Source organism: Ptychodera flava, chromosome 7 (assembly GCF_041260155.1).
Source record: "Ptychodera flava strain L36383 chromosome 7, AS_Pfla_20210202, whole genome shotgun sequence".
Lineage (NCBI taxonomy): Eukaryota > Metazoa > Hemichordata > Enteropneusta > Ptychoderidae > Ptychodera > Ptychodera flava.
This window is the reverse complement of record NC_091934.1, coordinates 32,880,320-32,901,933: the sequence shown is the minus strand read 5'-3', so window position 1 is coordinate 32,901,933 and position 21,614 is coordinate 32,880,320. Positions and strand designations below refer to the sequence as shown.

Sequence of the window (21,614 nt, the reverse complement as noted above, 5' to 3'; positions counted from 1 at the left end):
GAACTACCCCAAGGAACAAAAGTTATGACAACATAAAGTTACGGCTATGTGTATATAAGAAAACTAAAACTTTGCAACATACCTGCTGTTTTAGGCAGTGATGCTCGGCCAATCAGGTCCCAATTTGTCCCGCCACAAAACAACACCTCACCCTTGGTTTTAGAACCTTCCAATTTCTAAATATCAAAAAAGAAAAAAAATATACTTGCAATTAAGTATTCCAGTTTGTATATACTATCTTTTTTGTAAAAAATTAAAGAAAGTGTTTCAATGAAAGTAAGTCTGTTGTGTGAATGTGGTAACATTTCATTCTGTATGAGTGCGATCAGTTTTATGAGACATTTGTCATTAGCCACAGTGTTACCAGCACGAGGTGATTTTTTCATTTTTGAGAATGCATGATGGTAAGTTGAGTATACTGCCATGGTCTTTTGTCAAAGACTGTGAAATAACATGCATTTTTCAAAGTCTTTTCATGCATTCGAATCTTAAATTATTATTTGAAACAAAATTTCAATGTGAAATCACTAAAAAGTATCTGGATACTGTAGTGCCCTGCAAGAGAGATTCACACAAGGGTACTTTCTCTAGCTCACGCACACAAACACCACGCCAAACACTATACTCTCAGGACTCTCAACCAGGGATTTAGAGGGGTGGACCACATCTGTCTTTGGAAAATACTGTCAATTTAATAACAACACAATAGCTTTTGCAGAAACACAATATGCAAAACATTCATTACTAAATAATGGGCCACTCCTTTGTTTGTTTTTTTAAGATGAAGAAATTACCGACTCTCAAAACACAAAGGTCACGTATCTGACTAAGATGACATAAATGCGCGAACTAATAAAAAAGGTGTACCTATATATGTAACTAGTTGATATTTGGAATGCTGTCTGCCCTGCTTGAACATAATTTCTGTGTTCGTTTCTCACCTTGTTAAAAATAGAAATTCTTACATTGTATTAGATTAAAGTAGGAATACCAACAAGATTGTTTTTGTTAGTCCTAAAATCAATTTCCAATGATGAATAAGTACCATTATTTAATAGATTACAACATTATATTGATCTCTGTCTGATTACATGGTGAATCAATGTTGCCTTGGCGACAGTACCAAAAGATCTGAGCGAAGCAAGACCTATACAACAAAAACAGCTCTCAATATGCATATACATGTATACCGATGAATTCCAATAGGGAAATTGAAATTTACTTCATATGCAAACAGTCTGATTGACCTAATTCTCTGTATGGGCATCTTTCAAGGGATACAATGTATATTCATCTCTGCAATATTTTTGTTGCCATGGAAATAATCTTATTAAAGATAAACACGTCTTAAATAGCATAACTCCTGAGAAGAGTCAGAAAGAATATTTTTTCGTATATTTTTGAATTCATAATTGTTTTCTTGACAAAAATCTAAAAAATCTAACATTTTTATATACGTAAGCAATAAAGCACACCCAGCGACGGTATACCACGAGATTTTGACCAGTTCACAACATTATATGCACGAGCAATAGTAAGTGCATATATGAAGTGAACTGGTCAAAATTGAGTGGTGTACCATCGCTGGGTGTGATTTATTTCTATTATATCATAACAGTACCGGTATATTGAAATTCTGGCGCGGAACATCAATCAAAGTAAACTTAAGTTGCCCACGCGGTAATAGTTGAAAAAAGCAACATGAAATGGAGAATAGGTTTCAATAACAAAGTGTGTCATTAGATAAACTCCTCATGGAAAAGAGGGTTTGTGAGAGTATAGGATAAACTTTCATGAAAAGCGTTAAGATAAAAAGTGACATATGTTGAATAGTGTCACAAGATTAATGTAACATTGGTTTTCATAAAAGGTCTGAGCAAAATTCACCAGGAAAGTATTTTGTTGCTGAAGTACTACGGAAATACTTCTGAAATATGGTAAAATATTTTTGTATATGGTTTTAAGTTGTATGTCATTATTATGCTCTCTGTTTTTATTTCAGTAAATGCACTAACAGAGATTCAGTTGTATACAATAACTTTATTTCACTTTTATTTGTGTTTGTGAATGGGTTCTTTGATTTGAATTTATCTTCATGTAATAGTAATCCTCCCAGTGGAAATCTGTGAAGAGAAAAAAGGAGGTGCAATGATATTAGTACAGTGCATTCTGAATGTTAATCAAACTAAGAAATGCAAATGCGTAATGCTTACAATTACGCTCATAATGTTTTAAGTATTTCATACATTCCCACTTGGATACATGACCTACTTATACAGAATCAATATATATAAATGTAATCACAATGAAACTTGAGGTATGACTTAATATAGTGTAGATATAAACAATCCATAGTAAAACCAGAACACATTCAGCTGATTCATATTTCATCTGTTGAAACAGTGTGTCAATGACACTTGGCTTATTCAATGTGGCAGGCACAGTGAGTAGTACCTGTGGGAACATGCATACCAAGTTTCAGAGCAATCCGAAGAGTGATTTCAGAGACAATGATTTTTGACAATACTAGATACTGCATGGGCCAACATCCCACAATATCCCACAAAATGTGTGGGAAAATAAATGTGGCTGCTTGACATGAATAGATTCTCTTAGATGTACCTTGAACATCACTTTGTAAAAAAATTTGTTATCAGAATAAGAATTGTTCATATCTAACATTTATGATAACTTTTCAATAAAAGTTACAACAACAAGAAACTAGACATGAAAGCAAAAAATCAAAAGAGTTACAGTAAGTATAGCTTTCATTATCCCTGTATTATCAAACATCAAATGCTGAATTACCTGAATCAATATACACCCAAGGATACTGAAATTTCACCAACATTTTACAATTTGTATTACATTTATGCTATGAACACTTACTTTACACGAAACCGTTTGTTAATATCTTTTGAGGAACTGGGAAACACGTAGATTCGTGTCATAGAATTACTAGTTCTTGAACCGGTTACTTTACAGTGTACATGTGTCAACTGAACTGAACTTGGCAGTACCTGTATTTTAGCAGTTTCTCTTGTAGTATCTGTTTTTTAGCGGTACGATTTCTTCTACTCAAGTTCAACGCGTGCACGCATCCAAATACACCATCATCATGTTCTATTCTAATCTGCATTACCTCCCTACAAAGTACTGTACACTTCAGTGTACAGTTCAGCTCACTATGTCTGTTGTAAAAGTCAATATATTCACAAAATTCCAGATTCAATGATTCATTTTGACTTTTTAAGGTATTATTATTCCCGCGACTAAAAACGCTCACGTTACGTTTGCGGCAAACCTGCTGCAATGAGCAGTATCTTCTGAGTTGCCTGTTTTGAAAACATACACACAAATGATACATTTATGAGCTATCATTCATTTCGTGTAACCTAACGACCATTCTGCTGAACCGCTATCTTTGGAGCATGAAAGTGAAAAAATCTTTTTTGACGTCCAAGGTTGTATCACTCCGGCGCGACGCAACTACTTGAACTGAGGGGCCCACAGCAAAATCGTTCCCCGTAGGCATCCGGCCCGACAACAAACTGACGTTTTGGGTGATTCCGTAGTTTACATAAATTTAACGTGAATTAATGACACATGCATAATGAATTTGAAAAGCTGTACAATTTGCTAAGCACTGTGATTTGGCTGTAGAGACAATTGGAGCTTAGCGTACCGCTTGGCTTCCTGCAGACATGGCTTCGACCTCAACCCACCCCAATTTGCAAGGACAATAAATACAGCACGGCGAGGGAGTCGCGAACGGTCAATTTGGACCAAAATAACGTGATCGATGCATGAACTTTGAAACATGAAATGGACTTAAGAAAATTCATGATCACTGGTTCTGACAAACGGACACACGGCAGTGTTTGATTTTTATTTCTGACCCTTAACTATCAACAACCTGATCTCTTCATGAAAACACACTTGTACCATGGACATAGTATAGAGAGTATACACAGTGAGGCCAGTTCAGGGTTGTACCGACGACTCGTTTATGTTCAATGACGTTTTAACTTGTATGCGTACGGGACTTTGAAATTTGAGAGTGATACCTTCGTTTATGTGATTTGATTAAGCTAGCTGAAAACTATCATAACTACAAAGACGCATGAGTACTTTGCTTACCCTGGTAAATGAAACGGACCTAATCATTGTCAGAATGGGAAAATTTCATTCACACGGTCAAGAATGAAAGTCACCAACAAGATCAAATAACATGGTCAATCACTCAGATATGACAGCTTGCAAACCATGAAATTTCTTACCTGCTCATCAAGTGAACGACTTTGATTCCAAATACCACCGCACAAACTGTATTGCTTCTCTTCTGGTCGGTCCAAAATTAGAGATCACACAAGTTTTCAAGGGCACCGAGAGATCAGCTGCCCGAGATCAGACTATCAGGAAACATCAGTGATGATGACATGCGTGCCGAGTGCAAAGTTGAGTCACGTGTTGTAGGGCTACACCATTCTTTACTACACAGAGAGGGTTCATAATCACCATACCGATTATGATGTGACTATGGGTGTTTAAGACATACGCACTTATAAGTTATATCTTTATCACTTCATTTACAAAACTACATAAAATTCTAGGGCGTACAATTAGGTATGGACCATTTGTTATCGGGGGGGGGGGGGGGGGGGTTCCAGGAGGACTTGTCGGGTCAAAAAACTCCATCCAGTTGCTTACTAAAAACATAGGGCCAATGTCCCTCTGAAGCTACTATACACATTTATGGAAAGCTAAGTATTTCTTGAATGTATGAAATTATCTCACTAAAGTCATCCTAGGGACCTGTATACCCAATATTAAAGCCATCTGACCGGCAGTTTTGAAAAAGCAAGTGACCTAACAGTCAACAGAGGTACGTGTTATGTTGAGAATAACTTTTTGTGACACAAAGGTGGATATCTTTGATAGCTCATTTCAGGAAAGCCTGGCCAAAAATTGCAAATTTAGCTGCAAAAATACAAAATTGAACATTTCAATATATAACATTAATGTAAACCCTCGGAGTCTGTATACCAAATATAAAAGCTATCAGATGAGTAACTTTTGAGAAACGAAGATTTTGACCAAAAATGGCAAAAATTCACCCAATAAGACAAAAATTGAAGATTTTCATCTGTCTGATCAGATGTTATGAAGAAGATTTTTCACCAAAACTGCCTTTTTGTGCTAATGTCCATTTTACGATTGGTGGAGATTTTTACAACACACCCATTAAGTGAGGTCTCTTAGAACAATGCACTGCCATGAAGCACATGCTGTTATCATATCATTAATATTTTAACTCATATTTTCCTTTTGTTTAGGATGTACCTACTTATACTTTAAGTAGTTTATTCATTTGATGTATTTCTGCTGCTCATTGTATTTGTTACTTAATAAAACATACTAAAATAATGAACTGAGATTGACCACACTGCCAGCACCGGGTTGAGCACATAACCTATGACAGGATTTTAGCAGACTGAGTCTTCATCGACTTCTTTTGCAATCACTTTTCCCTAATCCCTACACTTCCTTCCATTTTCTTTTCAACTTTTCAGCTATTTGAAGAAGATGCTGTATACCTTAAATTATACATCTTTGTCCTGCTGTACAATAGTCTCTCCTAATGATTGTGCTTTCATTACACCATGTAAAGGAAAACATTAGAACAAAAAGAAGTATTCAACTTTTGGTATATGTGTGTCAATGATTAAAAAGTTCTGAAAATTGGCGAAATTAAGACGACAATACTCCTGAATCAATTTTCCTCACCTGCCAGAATATGGAATTGTGAACCCACATGTACAAAATCGTTTGTTTTATACTCACATTCATGATTCTATAGTGAACACAACCATACATATACATTTCATTCACATTTCTCAATTATGCACAGAAATATTGCATCCACATATTAATTACTACTTAATATAAATATCAGGGCAAAATAAATTTCTGGAAAAGTACATGTTAAATATTCAACCATATCGATATTACACATAGATAATATAACAGGTTCAATAATCAAGGTACTATTTCAGATAGATAATTTCCAGGCCGTAACAATACACATGTGGTAATCTTGAACCTCTATTTATTTTTTATACAAGTTGCTGATCCACAGTTTCAGTTGTTTCTATGATTTTGAGTCATCTAGGTATACATACACAAGATAATTTGCTGTATTATAGGTTTGTTTAAATTTATTAGATCATTTATGACTTTATAATGCTTGGCAATCCTTTTACATCCAATTTTGTGCAGAAACTACATCAACTCAGCCTCATATGAATACAATAGGTTTGCAACAAGTGGTGCACAGTTTATGCCTATTAAATGCCTATACTTTGCCTCAATATCATATCAGCTATATGATAGATTTGTTCCTCTATTAAAAAATGCAGCATCTTGATTTCTTCCTAAACGATGTATTTGTGTTTTGGCATCACTGTTGTCGTTTAATATCATAACTTGCACAAATTTAGAAAAACAAAATACTTTCAATCAATTAAATATACAAATTTATTTTTTTTGTTCAATGTTCTGTAGCCCACCGCTTATAATTTAGTGCATCCTCCCTTGCTATGTAAATGAGCAAAAATGAGCAAAAATAAGTCAAAATATTATTTCAAAAATTAATTTCTGCTCAACTATGCAACCAACAAACAACCAAAAACCTAATCCGATCTAGTTCCCATCCTAAAGATTCTGTATACCTAATTTTATGACATTTGATGAATGAGTTTGAGAGATATCGACGAAACAAATCCATAACACACACCACACACAGACAGACAGACACACACACACACACACATACATATTACAGACACACATACAGACTAACAAACGCCACCCTATGACAATGGCCCACTTAGGTGGGCTACGCCCACCGCGTGGGCCAAAAACGGAGTTTTCCTCAAGCTGAGAGCTCGCCACATGCCAGCTGTGGTATATCGCCAATATACCATGGTTCTTCTCTGGCATCTCGACCAATCAAATCGCTGTATTTGCGCAATCAATATACTGGTATGATATTTATTGTTTGTTTACTGTTTATAGTAATCAGATACATTTTTAGGAGGAAGGGAATTTTGTTCTATGATTTACATGTAAACATAAAGTATTTAGTTAATAATATCAGAGTACTTTTCGAAAATTATCAGAAATATACAAGCTTATTTGGGTAGTTGATTTTTTCCCTAGGACGGTTAACACAAAAACGTTACCCATCTCTAGCCATGTCAAGAATAAATCAGTCCAGTAATATTTGTCATATCAAATAAAACTGATAATCTAAGACTGTGTTAATGAAAATTCAACTTTCTTTCTACATGTAGAGCACATTCAGATCAATCACACTGTAACCTACAGTTGGGCTTTAAAAAATTGAACTTTTAGAATTTTTTGCACCATTTGTCCACTGTTCACTCATTGAGCATGTTTTTTAAAATTTTCACTGAAACTACAAAAATCATCAAAAACAAGTGTTTTTTCCCAGTGTGCATTTAAAATTGCACTAAATTTTGTAGTTTCTCTGGAAATTTCGAACTATACTGCATTTTACATACGTATAATGTGCCCTAAAACTAAGAATTCAAAATTCGCTGAGTCGATTTTCATGTAAGAATTTCTTGATATTTCCTTGATTGAGTGAGCCCTATTTTACAACATGTACTGTACGTAAAAATTTTATTGAGAAAGCGGCTGAGAGAAAACGATTTGAGTCAATGGTGCATTAAATTGGCTTGGAGGAACACAGTTTACATAACAATAACACAATCTTCATTTTGGTGTGTTTCCATTACTTTAAACAAGTCAATATTAGGCGCCCACTACATGGCTCTGGGGAAATACCCTTTGTCAAACTACCAACATCCACTTATACTCCATCACTGACAGAAATACATAATTCATGGTTTGATCCCTACTTTATAAATATTGATGTGATTGCATCAAACACTTCAAGCAGCAACACAACTGTATTGGATTATGACAAGCATACAATGACTGAGAATTGATTACAAAAATGAGAATTAAGAATGCAAATTCATTGATAACGCCTCATTGTCAGGGGTGAATAAATAACAGTGTGCCCTCTAAGTCAATGTGACATGCCCCAATACAAACAAATTACCTGTGACCCACACAAATGTAAACACCTGTATACATTACTTAGTACATGCATTTATTAGAGTTGAGGCTAAACTAGTTTAGACAATTGTGACTACCTTAAGACCTTTGTACTTACATTTAGTTCCATGTATTGCAATGTTATAAAGTTTAAGTTAGAGTGAATAAAGATTAAGACACGTTTTGGTTTATCCATAGACAGTGATCCCTGTCTACTGTCTATGGTTTACATGTAAAGATATAAGGCTGATCAATACAAAGAATTTTCCGCAATTCCTCAAATTGATGCAAAAGTTTCATGAAATACAGGTTTGTTAGTGGGCACACTGGTGAACTGACTTGACCATGAATGGCCATAAACTCATATCATACCATATGATGTGCCAGTGAACCTTCTCTTAAAAGTCCAATTGCGATCACAGGAAAGTAATTAGTCATCTGGTTTCTATTGTTTACATTGCTATTTATTGACACATTTGAAGAATACTAATTTGTTATTGCTTTTATTTCATTTGCATTGACATCATTGCCAATACGTGTCAATAGGTACAGCATAATTTGGCTTCCACAGATGTGAATACCGGACAGAGAGAAAAAATGTTATACTATATACAAAGCAGGAAAATCATGACTTTTTAGCAACCAATTTATCAAAGCAATGATTTGTATCAACATGACATGTAATTTCAAATTGTTTCCGACTTTACTGCACCCTGACCCCCTGGTACTCTATGACGTCATCGGACATTTATGTCCGAGCCAGGTTCAAAGGGTTAAATCCGTCTTGTAAATTGGTGAAAAATTTGAGATTTTCACGATGTATCAGAACATTATTACCTAAGGTAATTTGAACCTGTGCCAGCTTATGTGGTGGAATATATCACTGGACTTTTGTGGTGGAATATATCACTGGACTTTTAAATGACCCAATGCTTGGCCTGCATAGAGCAACTTGACCAGTATCTATATCAATGGCTAAAAAAAATGTTCAACGTTTTGCTCTGCATGCAGGGCTGAAGGGGTTATGTTTTGTTGATCCCCTCTTTCAGTGTGTTTTCAAGGTCCTGACTTTCAAACGACTGAAAATCGACAAACGTAACGTTCAAAGACGCCGACATTTTCTTTTTGGCCTAAAGGATTAGGCAATTGTCAGAGCAACTGACACTATGGATATAAAGGCAGCACCATACATGACATCAACTTTTCATGCATGGCTTGTCCTAGCTCAGCAATTTGTCTCCTGTAACAATAAAGGCTTAACATTTGCCAATATATCTGTAAGAATCCCCCTGGGGAAGGGGGTTGCATGACATTAGAGTTTCGATGTATAAATTTTACACTTTTTTATATTCAATTCCCTAGACTGATATTTAAATCTGAACTAGGAAATTGGCCATAGGTAGCAGCCCGTGATATTCCTACACCTTGTGGTCTCTCTGTTTTGTCAGAGTGGAAATTTCTTCTTGCAGTAGATAAAACTACATGGTCTGATGAACGCATATGGTAAAATTTACAAATCTCAAAATGTTTCAATGAGTCTTAACAACACTGATAACCTTTAACTTGCCAAGTTCATATACATTTCACCATCAGGTCAAGTTCATTAAAACTAATGAACCACTACAGGTCCTGTGTGGTGCATTTTAACATAGCTGAAGGTCTGTGAAAAAAATACATATTGTAGACATTATTTTTACAGACTAAAGCTGCTATATAACATACCAAGCCAAGTGGGTGAATGCATATGGTTTCGGCTCAAAACCTCTTTTTATTGACTTGGAAGATGGAAAAGTAATACTGTTAAGGGTTAATGTGGCTCCACAAAGTCAAACACTTTCCTTGATTCAAAATAAATTTACCTGTTTTATAAAGTTAGCTTTCCATTGCATGATATATTTGATATCTACACAATAACACTCAATAAATTTTTAAAAAATAAATGTTTTTGTTTCAATATGGGAATCAAATATATAATGTCATAAAATAAAATGAAAAGTAAAATGACTTTGTTAAATTTTGATACAAATAAGAATATTTCTACCAGTACAAATTTCTTAAATGTCAATGAAAATTTCCCTTGAGCTAAAATTCTATGGCACTGACTATTTTGTATGATAAGGCTCCTCAATTCATATATAAGCCAGGCTTGATATTTATTGACTGACCTTCCAGCTACAATCTTACCCAGGGGGCTTCACTTTAAAAGTACCCTTTTATCTTTGTTCAGAGCGAGGGTAGCCTAGCCTAGGGGGTCATATCAACATTATTATATGCGTGGGACCCCCATTGTCACCTTTATTGTTCCAGGGCTTCACACATGAGTGCAAGTGTGACTTGTAACATCATGCTGGGCATTAAAGTGGTGATGGAGTCTTTCAGGGTAGACAAAGGCGACAATAAACTGAATATATTATTTCAAAACAACATGCCGAGCACTTGTACACATTCAAAAGCGTCAAAGGCGACCAGATATATCGTCTTCAGCAGGGGAGGGTTATCCCATGATGCATTGCTCCATTTCAAAAATATACAGTCGTTGAAATCAAGCATTTCAAGATAATCACATATTGCCATGATTTACAAAATAAAGGAGATCTTAGAAGACTGTTTTATTACAGTGAATGACAAAAGCAGTTGAGTTCAGAGCAGTGCCAGTTTTCATTTTCATACATCATATTTACATTTTAGTGCACAGAATTTTACAATCGATTGCATTAGACAAAAGCACTTGTGCAGAAGATTGTGTATTTACACGATAAAGCACTGCTGACCTGCAAAGTGCTGCATGCTTTGATTTTAAAGGTTTTGATTTTAAAGGTTTTGATTTAAAGGTTTTGATTTTAAAGGTAAAACAGCCACAGGACATCTCCAGCAGATGGTGGGATTCTTAAACATTTACAACACTCTTTTGGTCTTCCACTTATGGGGCTCATTTTGAAGCAAATGAAGTAAATAAAATATTCACTGCCTTATATTTTGTAAAAGAGAAAAAAATCAATTTCCCCCCCCTTACAATTTACAAAGAGATGGCGGCCATTTTGAATTTCAAGTGTCACGACATACTGGGTTTCTTTGGTTGAAAATTTTGTGCAGTGACCCTATATTTTTGTTATCAATTTAGAAAGGGAATGTCTTAAGACCACACGGAAAGTTTGAACCAAAGTTTAAGTCTGTTAATTTCAATTCTCGTATTACCTTCATAACATGAATGTAGATCAATAATTAGACCATGTATATTTTATGTCAGTGTGTGCAAATATCTGACAGGAGCCACCAACAGTTGGTAACGAATGAATTATACTTGAGAGGGTTAGAGTTTTACAAAGAGCTTCATTGACTCCACGCCAGAAGTACACAGATTTAGCTGTGTACTTACAAGGCATTTGCGATTCAGAATGTTGAAATGAGAAACGAGAGTGTGAAAGGACAAACATTTACTGAATAATTGATATTTTCGATACCGCAAAGTAAAAACTGAAAAAACTTTCAGTAATACTGATGTAAGTTTGGACAAACATGGACGCTAAGTTCTGACAGTCGTAACGAGAGTGTAATCATAACATTTGACCAAGGTATAACAAGGTTTTAATTGCTGTTCACCATTCATGAACAGCAGTGAGAAGTAGGTCGGTTGTTGACCCATGCAGTTTACCCACATTGCCCTTCATATACTCCAGTACAATTAAACCTTTCACCCCCAGTTCCTGTATACAGATCCAACTTTACCATAGAAAACAATGGATTTGGGACAAACCATGGTGTTGAAAGGGTTAAACACATCTCCTTACATGCAATGGCCGCCAGAATACAATTTGCACGTCGTAATTATCGTTGAAAAGCTACCCCATTTTGTCTGATTATCCATAATTTATCTCCATTTCTGCATCACCATGGCCCAAAGGATTGCCATGGCGAAATCCAGGGCAGCTGAACCAGTGTGTTCTCCCTTTCCCTTTCCGCTGTGGGAGGTCCCTGCCTGCAGATAGTACAGGGATACATCATACACAAATGTTTTTTATCCTCTGGTGTCAACTACATAGTTATCACTTTATTTGCTGTGTGATCCAATACAATTATTCCAGCTAAACACAAGCAACTTGTTTTCAGCCCTCCCCCCAAAGTTGGCTGAGGCAGTACCTGGCATTTACAACCAGCGAAGAATGGCAAATATAATATCTTGTACAAAACAATATCAACAGCACTAATTTGTGAAAAAAAAACTTTTTCGGTGATATAACAACCAGAAACCCTGAAAAACACAGAAATAATGTTGCAACAGTAAAGTCTCTTCATACTCTTTGTTTATGGCACCTCACCTGTGTGCCTTCATGTGATTCTTTTGTTTTCATCGTAAAGCAGTACGGGTTTCAACTCAAGTGAAACTGGATTATGCATGATGCTGGCAACTTTAGGGATTCTTATTTAAACTTGAGATAGAGTTATTGCTAAGGTAGAGTTGTTGCTAAGGTGTACTTGCATAAGAAAATGATTTGAGAACCACTGTACCATTTCATTTGCCTTCTAACATGGCTGCTTTGATATGCCTGAGGGAAGTTAAAACTCCAGTACAATACATGACTGGGGAAACCCCGGTAAAATTTTTCAAGGTGCCAGTCTACATGTAAACAAAAACAGTTAGGTACCAGGGCTTGATATACAATATGAAGGGGTGATATTTTGCCAGGACTGGTAAATTTCTAATTCTAGTGGTTATTTCATGCTAATTGAGGCATATGATACGACTGGGCCAGGCAAAGACAAAATGTCTCCTCATGCTGGTCTCGTCTGTGATGACAAAAAGGATATGGACTTGTTCAATGTGTATGTGCATGGATACATTCCAGCTACCTGGACACAGGGCATAATCTCATGAGACATGACCCATTCATTCACAGACTTCTATCCTCCAAATTTTCAATGCATATGGTGTACTGAAATACGGGGGAAATATGAGAGAATGGATAATGCATGGAGTTTCCATCTACCTGGGCGATATACACACAGTGTGCCTATGAATGACAAACTGGGCAAGAAACACTGTACCTTGATAAAAAGTTTCTTTGGGGTCAGGCGATAATGGTCTCACAGGGCCACGTCTACGCTGATCTAGCGGTAGAAATATTTCTGAATGGGGCCAAACCCTTGAAGGCAAATGCCAGTACACTGCGGTGTACGTGGTACTGATTTCACACATCTTGCTTGTGAAGGTGTTTAAAATTTACACGCATAACTGGAATACCATCTGGAAAAGCATCCCCTTCCTGCTTCTTTTTTAAGAAAATATTTTACAGCTTGGCAAATCTGACTGGCTCCCAGTTAAAATTCAACATGCACGGTTGCTATTTGAAAAGCAATTTGTTGGCATCCACAGAGGTTTCCAGCGGCTATAAATACTTTATGGCACGTATTTAGATCTCTATGAATGGAAAAATCCATGCAGATAACAGGGTTGCCAGGTCATCGCAATATGTGACCGGTATTTAAAAGGAAAAAAAAAACTTAAAATTTAAACATGTAACCTGCAAAATATATGACTGGTGGGGTCAGAGACAGTAACTCGAGAAATGAAGTGAACCCAGATGAATTGTAAATGCTAGGCTCTTAAAGCTGCCATTACAGATCTGTCAACAACTTTCGACGAAAAGTGCTTTCAGAATCTGAATTAATTATTCATGTTTGAAAAAGCTGTCATTTTGCCGACAGATTCAGTTAAGGGAAAGTGACTTGGACAAAGCAAAAATGACAAAATATGATCATTTCATTTCTTCTTCTCACCTCTTCAGGGATGTCACGGTTCACAATTACAAGATGGAATTTAGTTGAAAGTACGATAAATTTTTGATGAACATAAAGACAAGACAATCGCAGTCAAGGTCCATTTGATTTGAACTGTCATCCGTGTTCAATGCAAGCCTAATCAAGATTGAATATCAATATTTATTAAACTGCACCGCAATGAGTTTCTCATCTCCTTGGAGATGTCATGGCCTAAACAGAGACATCCTCAAACTTCAGCTCGGTAAAATGACTACTAGTACTTCAAAGATAATGCAAGATCACTTCAAAGAAATCTGTACTTGTATACCTGTGTTTTTACTCTTTGTCGAGTTTTAATATGTCTCATCCTGATCAAAATTGACATATTATCGTACTCATAAACCTGTCAAAGTAATTTGCAAATAATCAAATTTCTGAACCACATAAAGATTATCAGGCCCACTAGTGACACATCTTATCTGACACAATCTTTATTTCCAGAAACAGTGCTCACATTTGCACATTTTCACGTATACACTACCTTTATGTGTGATAAAATAATCGGGAGTCGATTTGATTCTGTGCGCATGTTCGTACAAATGTTACCTCTCAGTCAAAGAAGTGTGGTAAAGGAAACTTGAATATGTCTGGAATGTCAACAAAAGCCCTGGCTAAACAGCACAAATTGTACCTTCAACAAGAGGATTTTTAAGGGATGGGCTACCCTTCCTTTCTTGGGGGCAATCTATTCATATGTTAATAACAATATAAGAGAAGACATTTTCATGACAAAAGAATATGCAAATTATGCATTGTTATGTAAATTGGTCATCCCCTCTATGATTCTAAGCTGTGGAGAACAGCGAAGCTATTCAAGCTTCAAATATGATAAATCAGAGGCATCACTCATCTGGATTTGAGAATGAGTCGGGATAAAAATTTTTTTCACACAGCTGTTTCTGGATATTATAGACCTATTGTCTGTATGATGGACTCATGCATGCACATGGACATGCTATTGGTCATGCACACTCAGGTGTCCCTGCTTCGATAAAAGCCCTTGAATTGTCGCAATCCAGGATTAATCCTGTGAATCACAACAATCTTGATCCAAAGCTGTGCAGTACAGGAAGTACTAGTCTTTTCAAAAGCCATACATGTATGCTTTGTCTAATGGGAACATGCAAACAATATTCATTTGCACGTTTGCTTCTCAAGAGGTACATAGAGAGCAAGGTACTTATCAGGGAGAGATATTTTGATAAATGGCTGTTTTCTCTTGATCAAATAAACGCCACGCAAAATAACATGAAGATAAAGGATCTGCAAACAAATCCCATTTTCTGACATTGGAGTATGTACTGAACAAACAATCGCACAGACACTCTTTATTATATTTTTTTCATTTTCAATGCATACAACATTATTTGCCCTCTTAAGTCTTTTTCTGATCAGGCCTGGCAAACAAATCATTTCCCACATTGAGGTCAGTGACATACAAAGCGCACACGTCCAATCAAGTCACAAACGACACACTTGTATTTCAAGGCCAATTCCCAGTCAGGACATTGTTACAGAAACATTAAAGGCTGGCAGATTAGACAAGTGCCTACATGATTTGAATACTAATTTTTGAAAATGGCAGCTTTACATACATTTAGGTGTGTATGTCACTGTAACATTGTATCAAGAAATTTGCAACACTTTGTGTAAATGAAACAATCAACCTATGCACAAAAACAATAAATAAATAAATAATTATCAAATAAATCATGTTGGTGATGCTCTGATTTTTGCATAATGAGTATATATATATATATATATATATATATATATATATATATATATATATATATATATATATATATATATATATATATATATATATATATATATATATATATATATATATATATATGTATATATATATATGATTACTACAAGACTGATGTCGATAACCAAACTCATTTTTCTGCTTCAAACTTGACTTAAGACTATTTCAACTGAGGTAATTTTTTAAAAGAGGCATGTTCCTGATCAAATAAATCATGTTGGTGATGCTCTGATTTTTGCATAATGAGTATATATATATATATATATATATATATATATATATATATATATATATATATATATATATATATATATATATATATATATTATATATATATATATATATATATATATAGGGTGATTACTACAAGACTGATGTCGATAACCAAACTCATTTTTCTGCTTCAAACTTGACTTAAGACTATTTCAACTGAGGTAATTTTTTAAAAGAGGCATGTTCCTGACAGGAATGAACACAGACAAAATTATTTCTACCCATTTAAAATTTGATGGAAGAAAAGTGTCACAAGGTGTGAATTAGATAGGATAATAAGTGTAACATGTCAAGGAATACGCCCTTTTAAAACCATTAACCCTTATTTTGCCAAGTTCATATTTCACCATCAAGTAAAAGTTGGTAAAGACTAGTAAAGCAAAACGTGTACCATATATTACATTTAACAAAATATTGAACACTGAAGACGGTTCATGGAAACAGAGATACTTTAACCCTTTTCCTGCCAGACAGTATCACTTTCCCATCTGCCAAGTCAGTAAAAAGTGGTATTGAGCCAAAACCATGTCTACCGGTATTTTCACCCACTTGGCCTAGTATGTTATTGCAGCTTTTGTCTGTAGAAATCATGTTTACAGTATCTCTGTCTTCAGGGACCTTCAAATCTTCAAGTCTCTGTTAAAATGCACCATATGGGACATGATTTGCTTCACTAGTTTTAACAAACCTGACCTGATGATGAAATATGAACTTGGCAGGAAAAGGTTTAATTGGACATGATTTTTACACACTAAAGCTGTCATAACATACCAAGCAAGGTGGGTGGAGATACATATGATTTTGGTTTAATAACTCTTTTCACTGATTTGGCAGATGGGAAAGTGATAGTGTCAGGCAGGTAAAGGGTTAAAATACTCTGTCTTCTGCACCAATAATGTCTACTTCTAAGATTCATCCCCATCCTTCAATACAAACTATATACTTATCAAATTTGAAAACGATAGCACATACACTCACACAAACTGTTCTGTGTGTTTTGATTTTTGTTATTTATAGGGGTTGAGGAATTCTCTGTTGTTACTAAAAAAAGACATTTGTAAATTATGCTGGCTGTGTCAGTGATTAATAATTGAAAAAAGTTATTTGAACAATCAAGTCCAGTATGGCAGAGAAACCCACCCTGTGAAACTTGGTAAAACCACAGACAGTAGAGTTACTGTGTATGGTGGAACAGTTAAATTATTGCACAAATACATGCATAACAAGGACTTCAACATTCACACATGATGCTTTTCAAACTGTTTTCAATTAGTTCCATTGCGAACCTGATAAAGTAAAAAGCAATACCTAATTGTATAAACATAATTGTCTACACAAAGCCAACATTTCATGTACATAATTTGCGAACGAAGACAATTTATCATGAAAAGCTCGTCTATACTGACACCAATTTTTCAGTGACACCAAATTTTCAGTGACAATGGATGTCTTCACATGAGTAGTGACTGTATGCTTGGAGTCACATCAACGTAAATAACCATAAATGTGAAAATTTATTTATTTTTGCATCCTAGACTACAAGTTATCTTGTGAAATTTACATTTCACTATGCAGATGCTTGGTCCACAGAGACCCTTCAGCTTGTTAAATATTGCACCTGTTCTGTAGCATTTTATCTCAGGTCATCAAGTAAAAGAGCCAATAGCAATACAGAATACAATTGGGTAGATTTACAAAGGTGTGAAACACTTCCTGTCTGAAGATAAGGAACTTTGTTCAGAGGAATAACATCCACTCAGTAAAAGCAGGTCATGACCTTTGCCCTTTTTACTTGACCTCCATTGAACTATTAATTAATTGCTTTCTACTGATAATTGCTGAATTGAAAATCCTTGATTCTGATGACAAGTGTGTTAGTTGGCAGTACTGCTTGCATTTCAAATACACAATACTGATAACATTGACACCTTTCTGCATAATGCAAACAACAGCCAAACACTCAACTTACTTCAAACTTTACAGCAATTTATTATCACATACTGAAATCTTTTTAAACACTTGAAACATAGTGAATTTATTCTTTTAATGATATTAATTTACATGTACTGGAAAACTCTGATTTTCATATTTACAAGATTTGTCAAAATTCAGGAAATGTGATCGTTGAGTACATAATGTATTTGGACAAATGTGACAGGTGTTTTTGACAATGTAGGTTTTCAACATGGAGATAAAAATCAATACACTAAATACAAATAGCTGACCCAATAACCCTGACAATAGAATTTATCTCAATATATCAGTGTTCTTCTTGAAGTCTCAATAAGTAGCTGCATCTCTTCAATTTTATGCAAACGGAAATGCATCAGCGTCAAAATTGTCTTTAATAACTATACAAATAATAGAATTTCAAGCAAAAATCAATGTTTCAAGCTGGAAGTTCACCTGGTTTTACACTTGCAGAGATTTTGCATGAAACTAAAAACGTAGAAACAAGGAGACATATTGACATGTTTGCAGTTTTTGGTGAATCTGCTTCATGCTTGCCTTTGTCAAACATGCTTTCTTGTTCAATGAAATGGAAATAAAGTCTAGTGCTTCTATCCCCATGCTAACAAATGACGCAGGTAGATATGCAATGTTACAATGTAGCTGACAGAGAATTACTTTTGAATTTATGACTTGCATGGTATAAACTGTCATCTTATCACGGAACAACATTAACCCTTTGAGAGCTGTACTTTTTCCCACCAAAATTTTAGTGTAACATTTTCCCAATTTTTATTAATTTTCTGTCATATTTTGGATAATTTTGGACCAAGTAGACATCACATTTCATTGGCAACAGTTTTTGATCAAAATTTGGCAAACATCTGCAAAAAATTGACTGTGGTATATTTTTTAAAGGCAACAAAAATTTACTTTGCACAAAGGGTTAACAAGTACATTACCTTTGGCATGATGAAATAACATCCATCAAACAACATCATAATATCAACTGAATAGTGTTATTTCCTTCATGAATGAAAAAATCCAAAAACATTGATTTCCATAAACAAAAAATATGTTAAAAAGGAGGTGTTTTTAATAACCCTTTGAGCACCAAAGTCAATTTTTGTCACCTTCATAAAATGTACCCCAGTCAAATTTTTTCAGGTTTTTGCCAAAATTTGGGTGAAAAACTGTAGCCAATGAAATGTGATGTCCATTCGATCAAAAATTACAAAAAAAAATTACAGAAAAATTCACAAAAATTGGTAAAATGGTGCACTAAAATTTTGGTGGGCAAAATTACAGCACTCAAAGGGTTAATATTGCTGGAACAGTTATCATAACGTTTTGCATATTTCATTCTTCAGCATCACAATATGCAGTCACCTGTTTCTGGGGTGACCGTTGACCCAGATACAAGACACAAGCATTGTAAAACTGCTGACTTTACATGTTATGATGTAAATTACATGGTAAGAGTCCTTGTACCACATGACACTAATACAAACTTGGCAAAACGAGATCACACGTTGTAAAATTCTACAAACTACAATCAATACGGTATTTGTGACGCTACACTGAGTAAAACAACACAAAATCACAACCAGAAATCACTAAATTTGAAAAATATTGCAAATCTTATTTCTTAACAATGACGAATATTTATTTCCACATTTTTTTCGTAATAAAGTTAGAACCGAGAAAGAGACTTCGAAAAACTTGGACAAGTTTTCATATTTTATGGTAATATCACAAATTCATGTACTTGATTTTAAAAAGAATTTTGTTCAGAGATTTTCCTTGGAAAAAATATTTGAAATTCAATGATTTTTATGTCCGCAGTGTCATGGAAAAAGGTGAATTCTGGTTTAAACAGCTGACTGGAATGGGGGAACAATACTCTTGTTTATCCCCATTGAATATGTAAGCAGAACACAGTCCCCTTTCACATAGTTCAGGGCAGGTTAATGGTACCATATTACTGCAAATCACACACTAAAAGGGGTGAAATATCTATCACAATTTGGACATACAACATAATATTTTCACAGTAGGCCTGCGTCCCCCGAATTACTAATGGTGCAGCTCATCCACCAAGGAAGCTTTAATTGACGTGGGTATAGAATTCTCCAGGCACTGATATCAAAGAGGGTCATAAAAATTGCAATCATGTATACCTACAGGTATTATCAGCCACTGCCCTCACTACTTGCCACGTCTTTCTAATATTTGGAGCATGTTACACCCTTCTAGAAAAGTGTATGTAGGGGAAGTGACTTTCTGTAAAACATTGATTTATTATGCTACTGTGTGATGGAATCGATAATTGGAAAAAAGCATTTTTTCATTAAAACAAGCAATACCAGTGAATAATATAGATCTGCAGAAATCCCTGATTGTATCTTTCCCCTATTGTAGACTGTGGAAAATACAAACCTCAGGACACTTCTATGACAAATAAATGAAATTTGATAATGAGAACAAACGGATTGATTGTTATATTTAATTGTTGGGCTTTTGACATGGATGACTTGACAGGTCATGTGAACATTCACCCGACCGGAAAAAAATAGGGGGTTCTAGAGTAAATTTGTAGTCACTAACTGAATGGTTGCCTAGGAACGGATTTCATCGACCGATTTCATGCTTGGAATAGTGGATTGTGTTCAGCGGAGTGTGCATGTTATGGGGATTCGCGGTGCAGTATGCGCGATCAGCATGTTTACATTATGGAAATACCCATTGCCGGGCCTCAATTACATACAAGCAGGGCCTCGTCTCTGAGAGAAGCGCGCCGAAAACAAACTTCAATTGGAAAATATCCACTCATCGCACGCGCAAAGCCACGTTTTTTGTTGTTTACCTTTGTATTCTGCGTCCCTTGTTTCGTTGTTTCTGGTTTTTGACCCGGAAACTTTGTTGGGTTTGAATGAAATACGAACGCTAAAGTCATTGAGTAAATATTCGTCAGTGCTACATTATTTAAATTCCCATTACAGCATTTTGATCAACTTTTGTTCACAGGTCTGTGCAAAACGCGCGACAGATTTCCGAAAGCATCTCAAAATCAAAGTGCTGGCGACACTCGATTTTCATAATACTTGTCTCATGCCATGGTACTTATTCATACTTAGCATTTTAAACTCACAATTTTCATTCGCTCTTCCTTCGGTTTTTCTTCTGTGCTTCCATTGTCTGTCGCCGAAGATGAAGCTCTATCAGAGTACCCTGAATGTGAACCAGATTTGTACTTTTTGCCATGTCGTCCGCCTTCATCGGCAGTTTTTCTCTTTCCCCTCGGCATTTTGGACAGTTTCCGATGACGAAGTATTCCGATTTCTGGCGTGAACTTCGTGGATACACAAAGCACTACGTAAGGAATGGACGTACAATGAGTTGATTGATTGAATGCCGCGAAATGGTCACATGTTAATTTCCACGTCTCATAAATTATTCATAAAACTATTCCAGGGGGCGCACTTTTGACCCCATTTCACGAGAACCCATACAAGAATCCCGACCTTAAAAATATCCCTCCGACACATGAATGATGTACAGTTTATCTACATGTAACCATGCTGAACGACACCTACACGATGTTTCGTCACATGATCCCGTTCAGTCTGTGAAACGTTTTTTAAATGAGTGA

At 35.4% G+C, this 21,614-nt stretch overlaps 1 protein-coding gene and 1 long non-coding RNA gene across 3 annotated transcripts in view; both read right to left on the bottom strand.

Annotated features, from left to right (window-relative positions):
- The window catches only part of LOC139137320 (protein RCC2-like), a 63,198-nt gene extending 41,591 nt beyond the window's left edge, over positions 1-21,607 (bottom strand). For both annotated transcript variants that reach the window (XR_011553366.1, XM_070705350.1), the window contains exons 1-2: positions 21,114-21,607; positions 83-176 (exon numbers count right to left, since the gene is read on the bottom strand). Coding sequence is in view for 1 of the 2 variants with exons in the window: in XM_070705350.1 (XP_070561451.1) it covers positions 83-176; positions 21,114-21,269 (250 nt within the window). In the remaining variant the exon portion in view is untranslated. The remainder of the gene's footprint in view (positions 1-82; positions 177-21,113) is intronic.
- LOC139137319 (uncharacterized) lies at positions 2,021-4,420 on the bottom strand. Its single transcript, XR_011553365.1, has 2 exons — positions 4,281-4,420; positions 2,021-2,123 (listed from the first exon to the last, which is right to left on the bottom strand). It is a non-coding gene; the product is annotated as an uncharacterized lncRNA (long non-coding RNA).
- Positions 21,608-21,614: the final 7 nt, after the last annotated feature.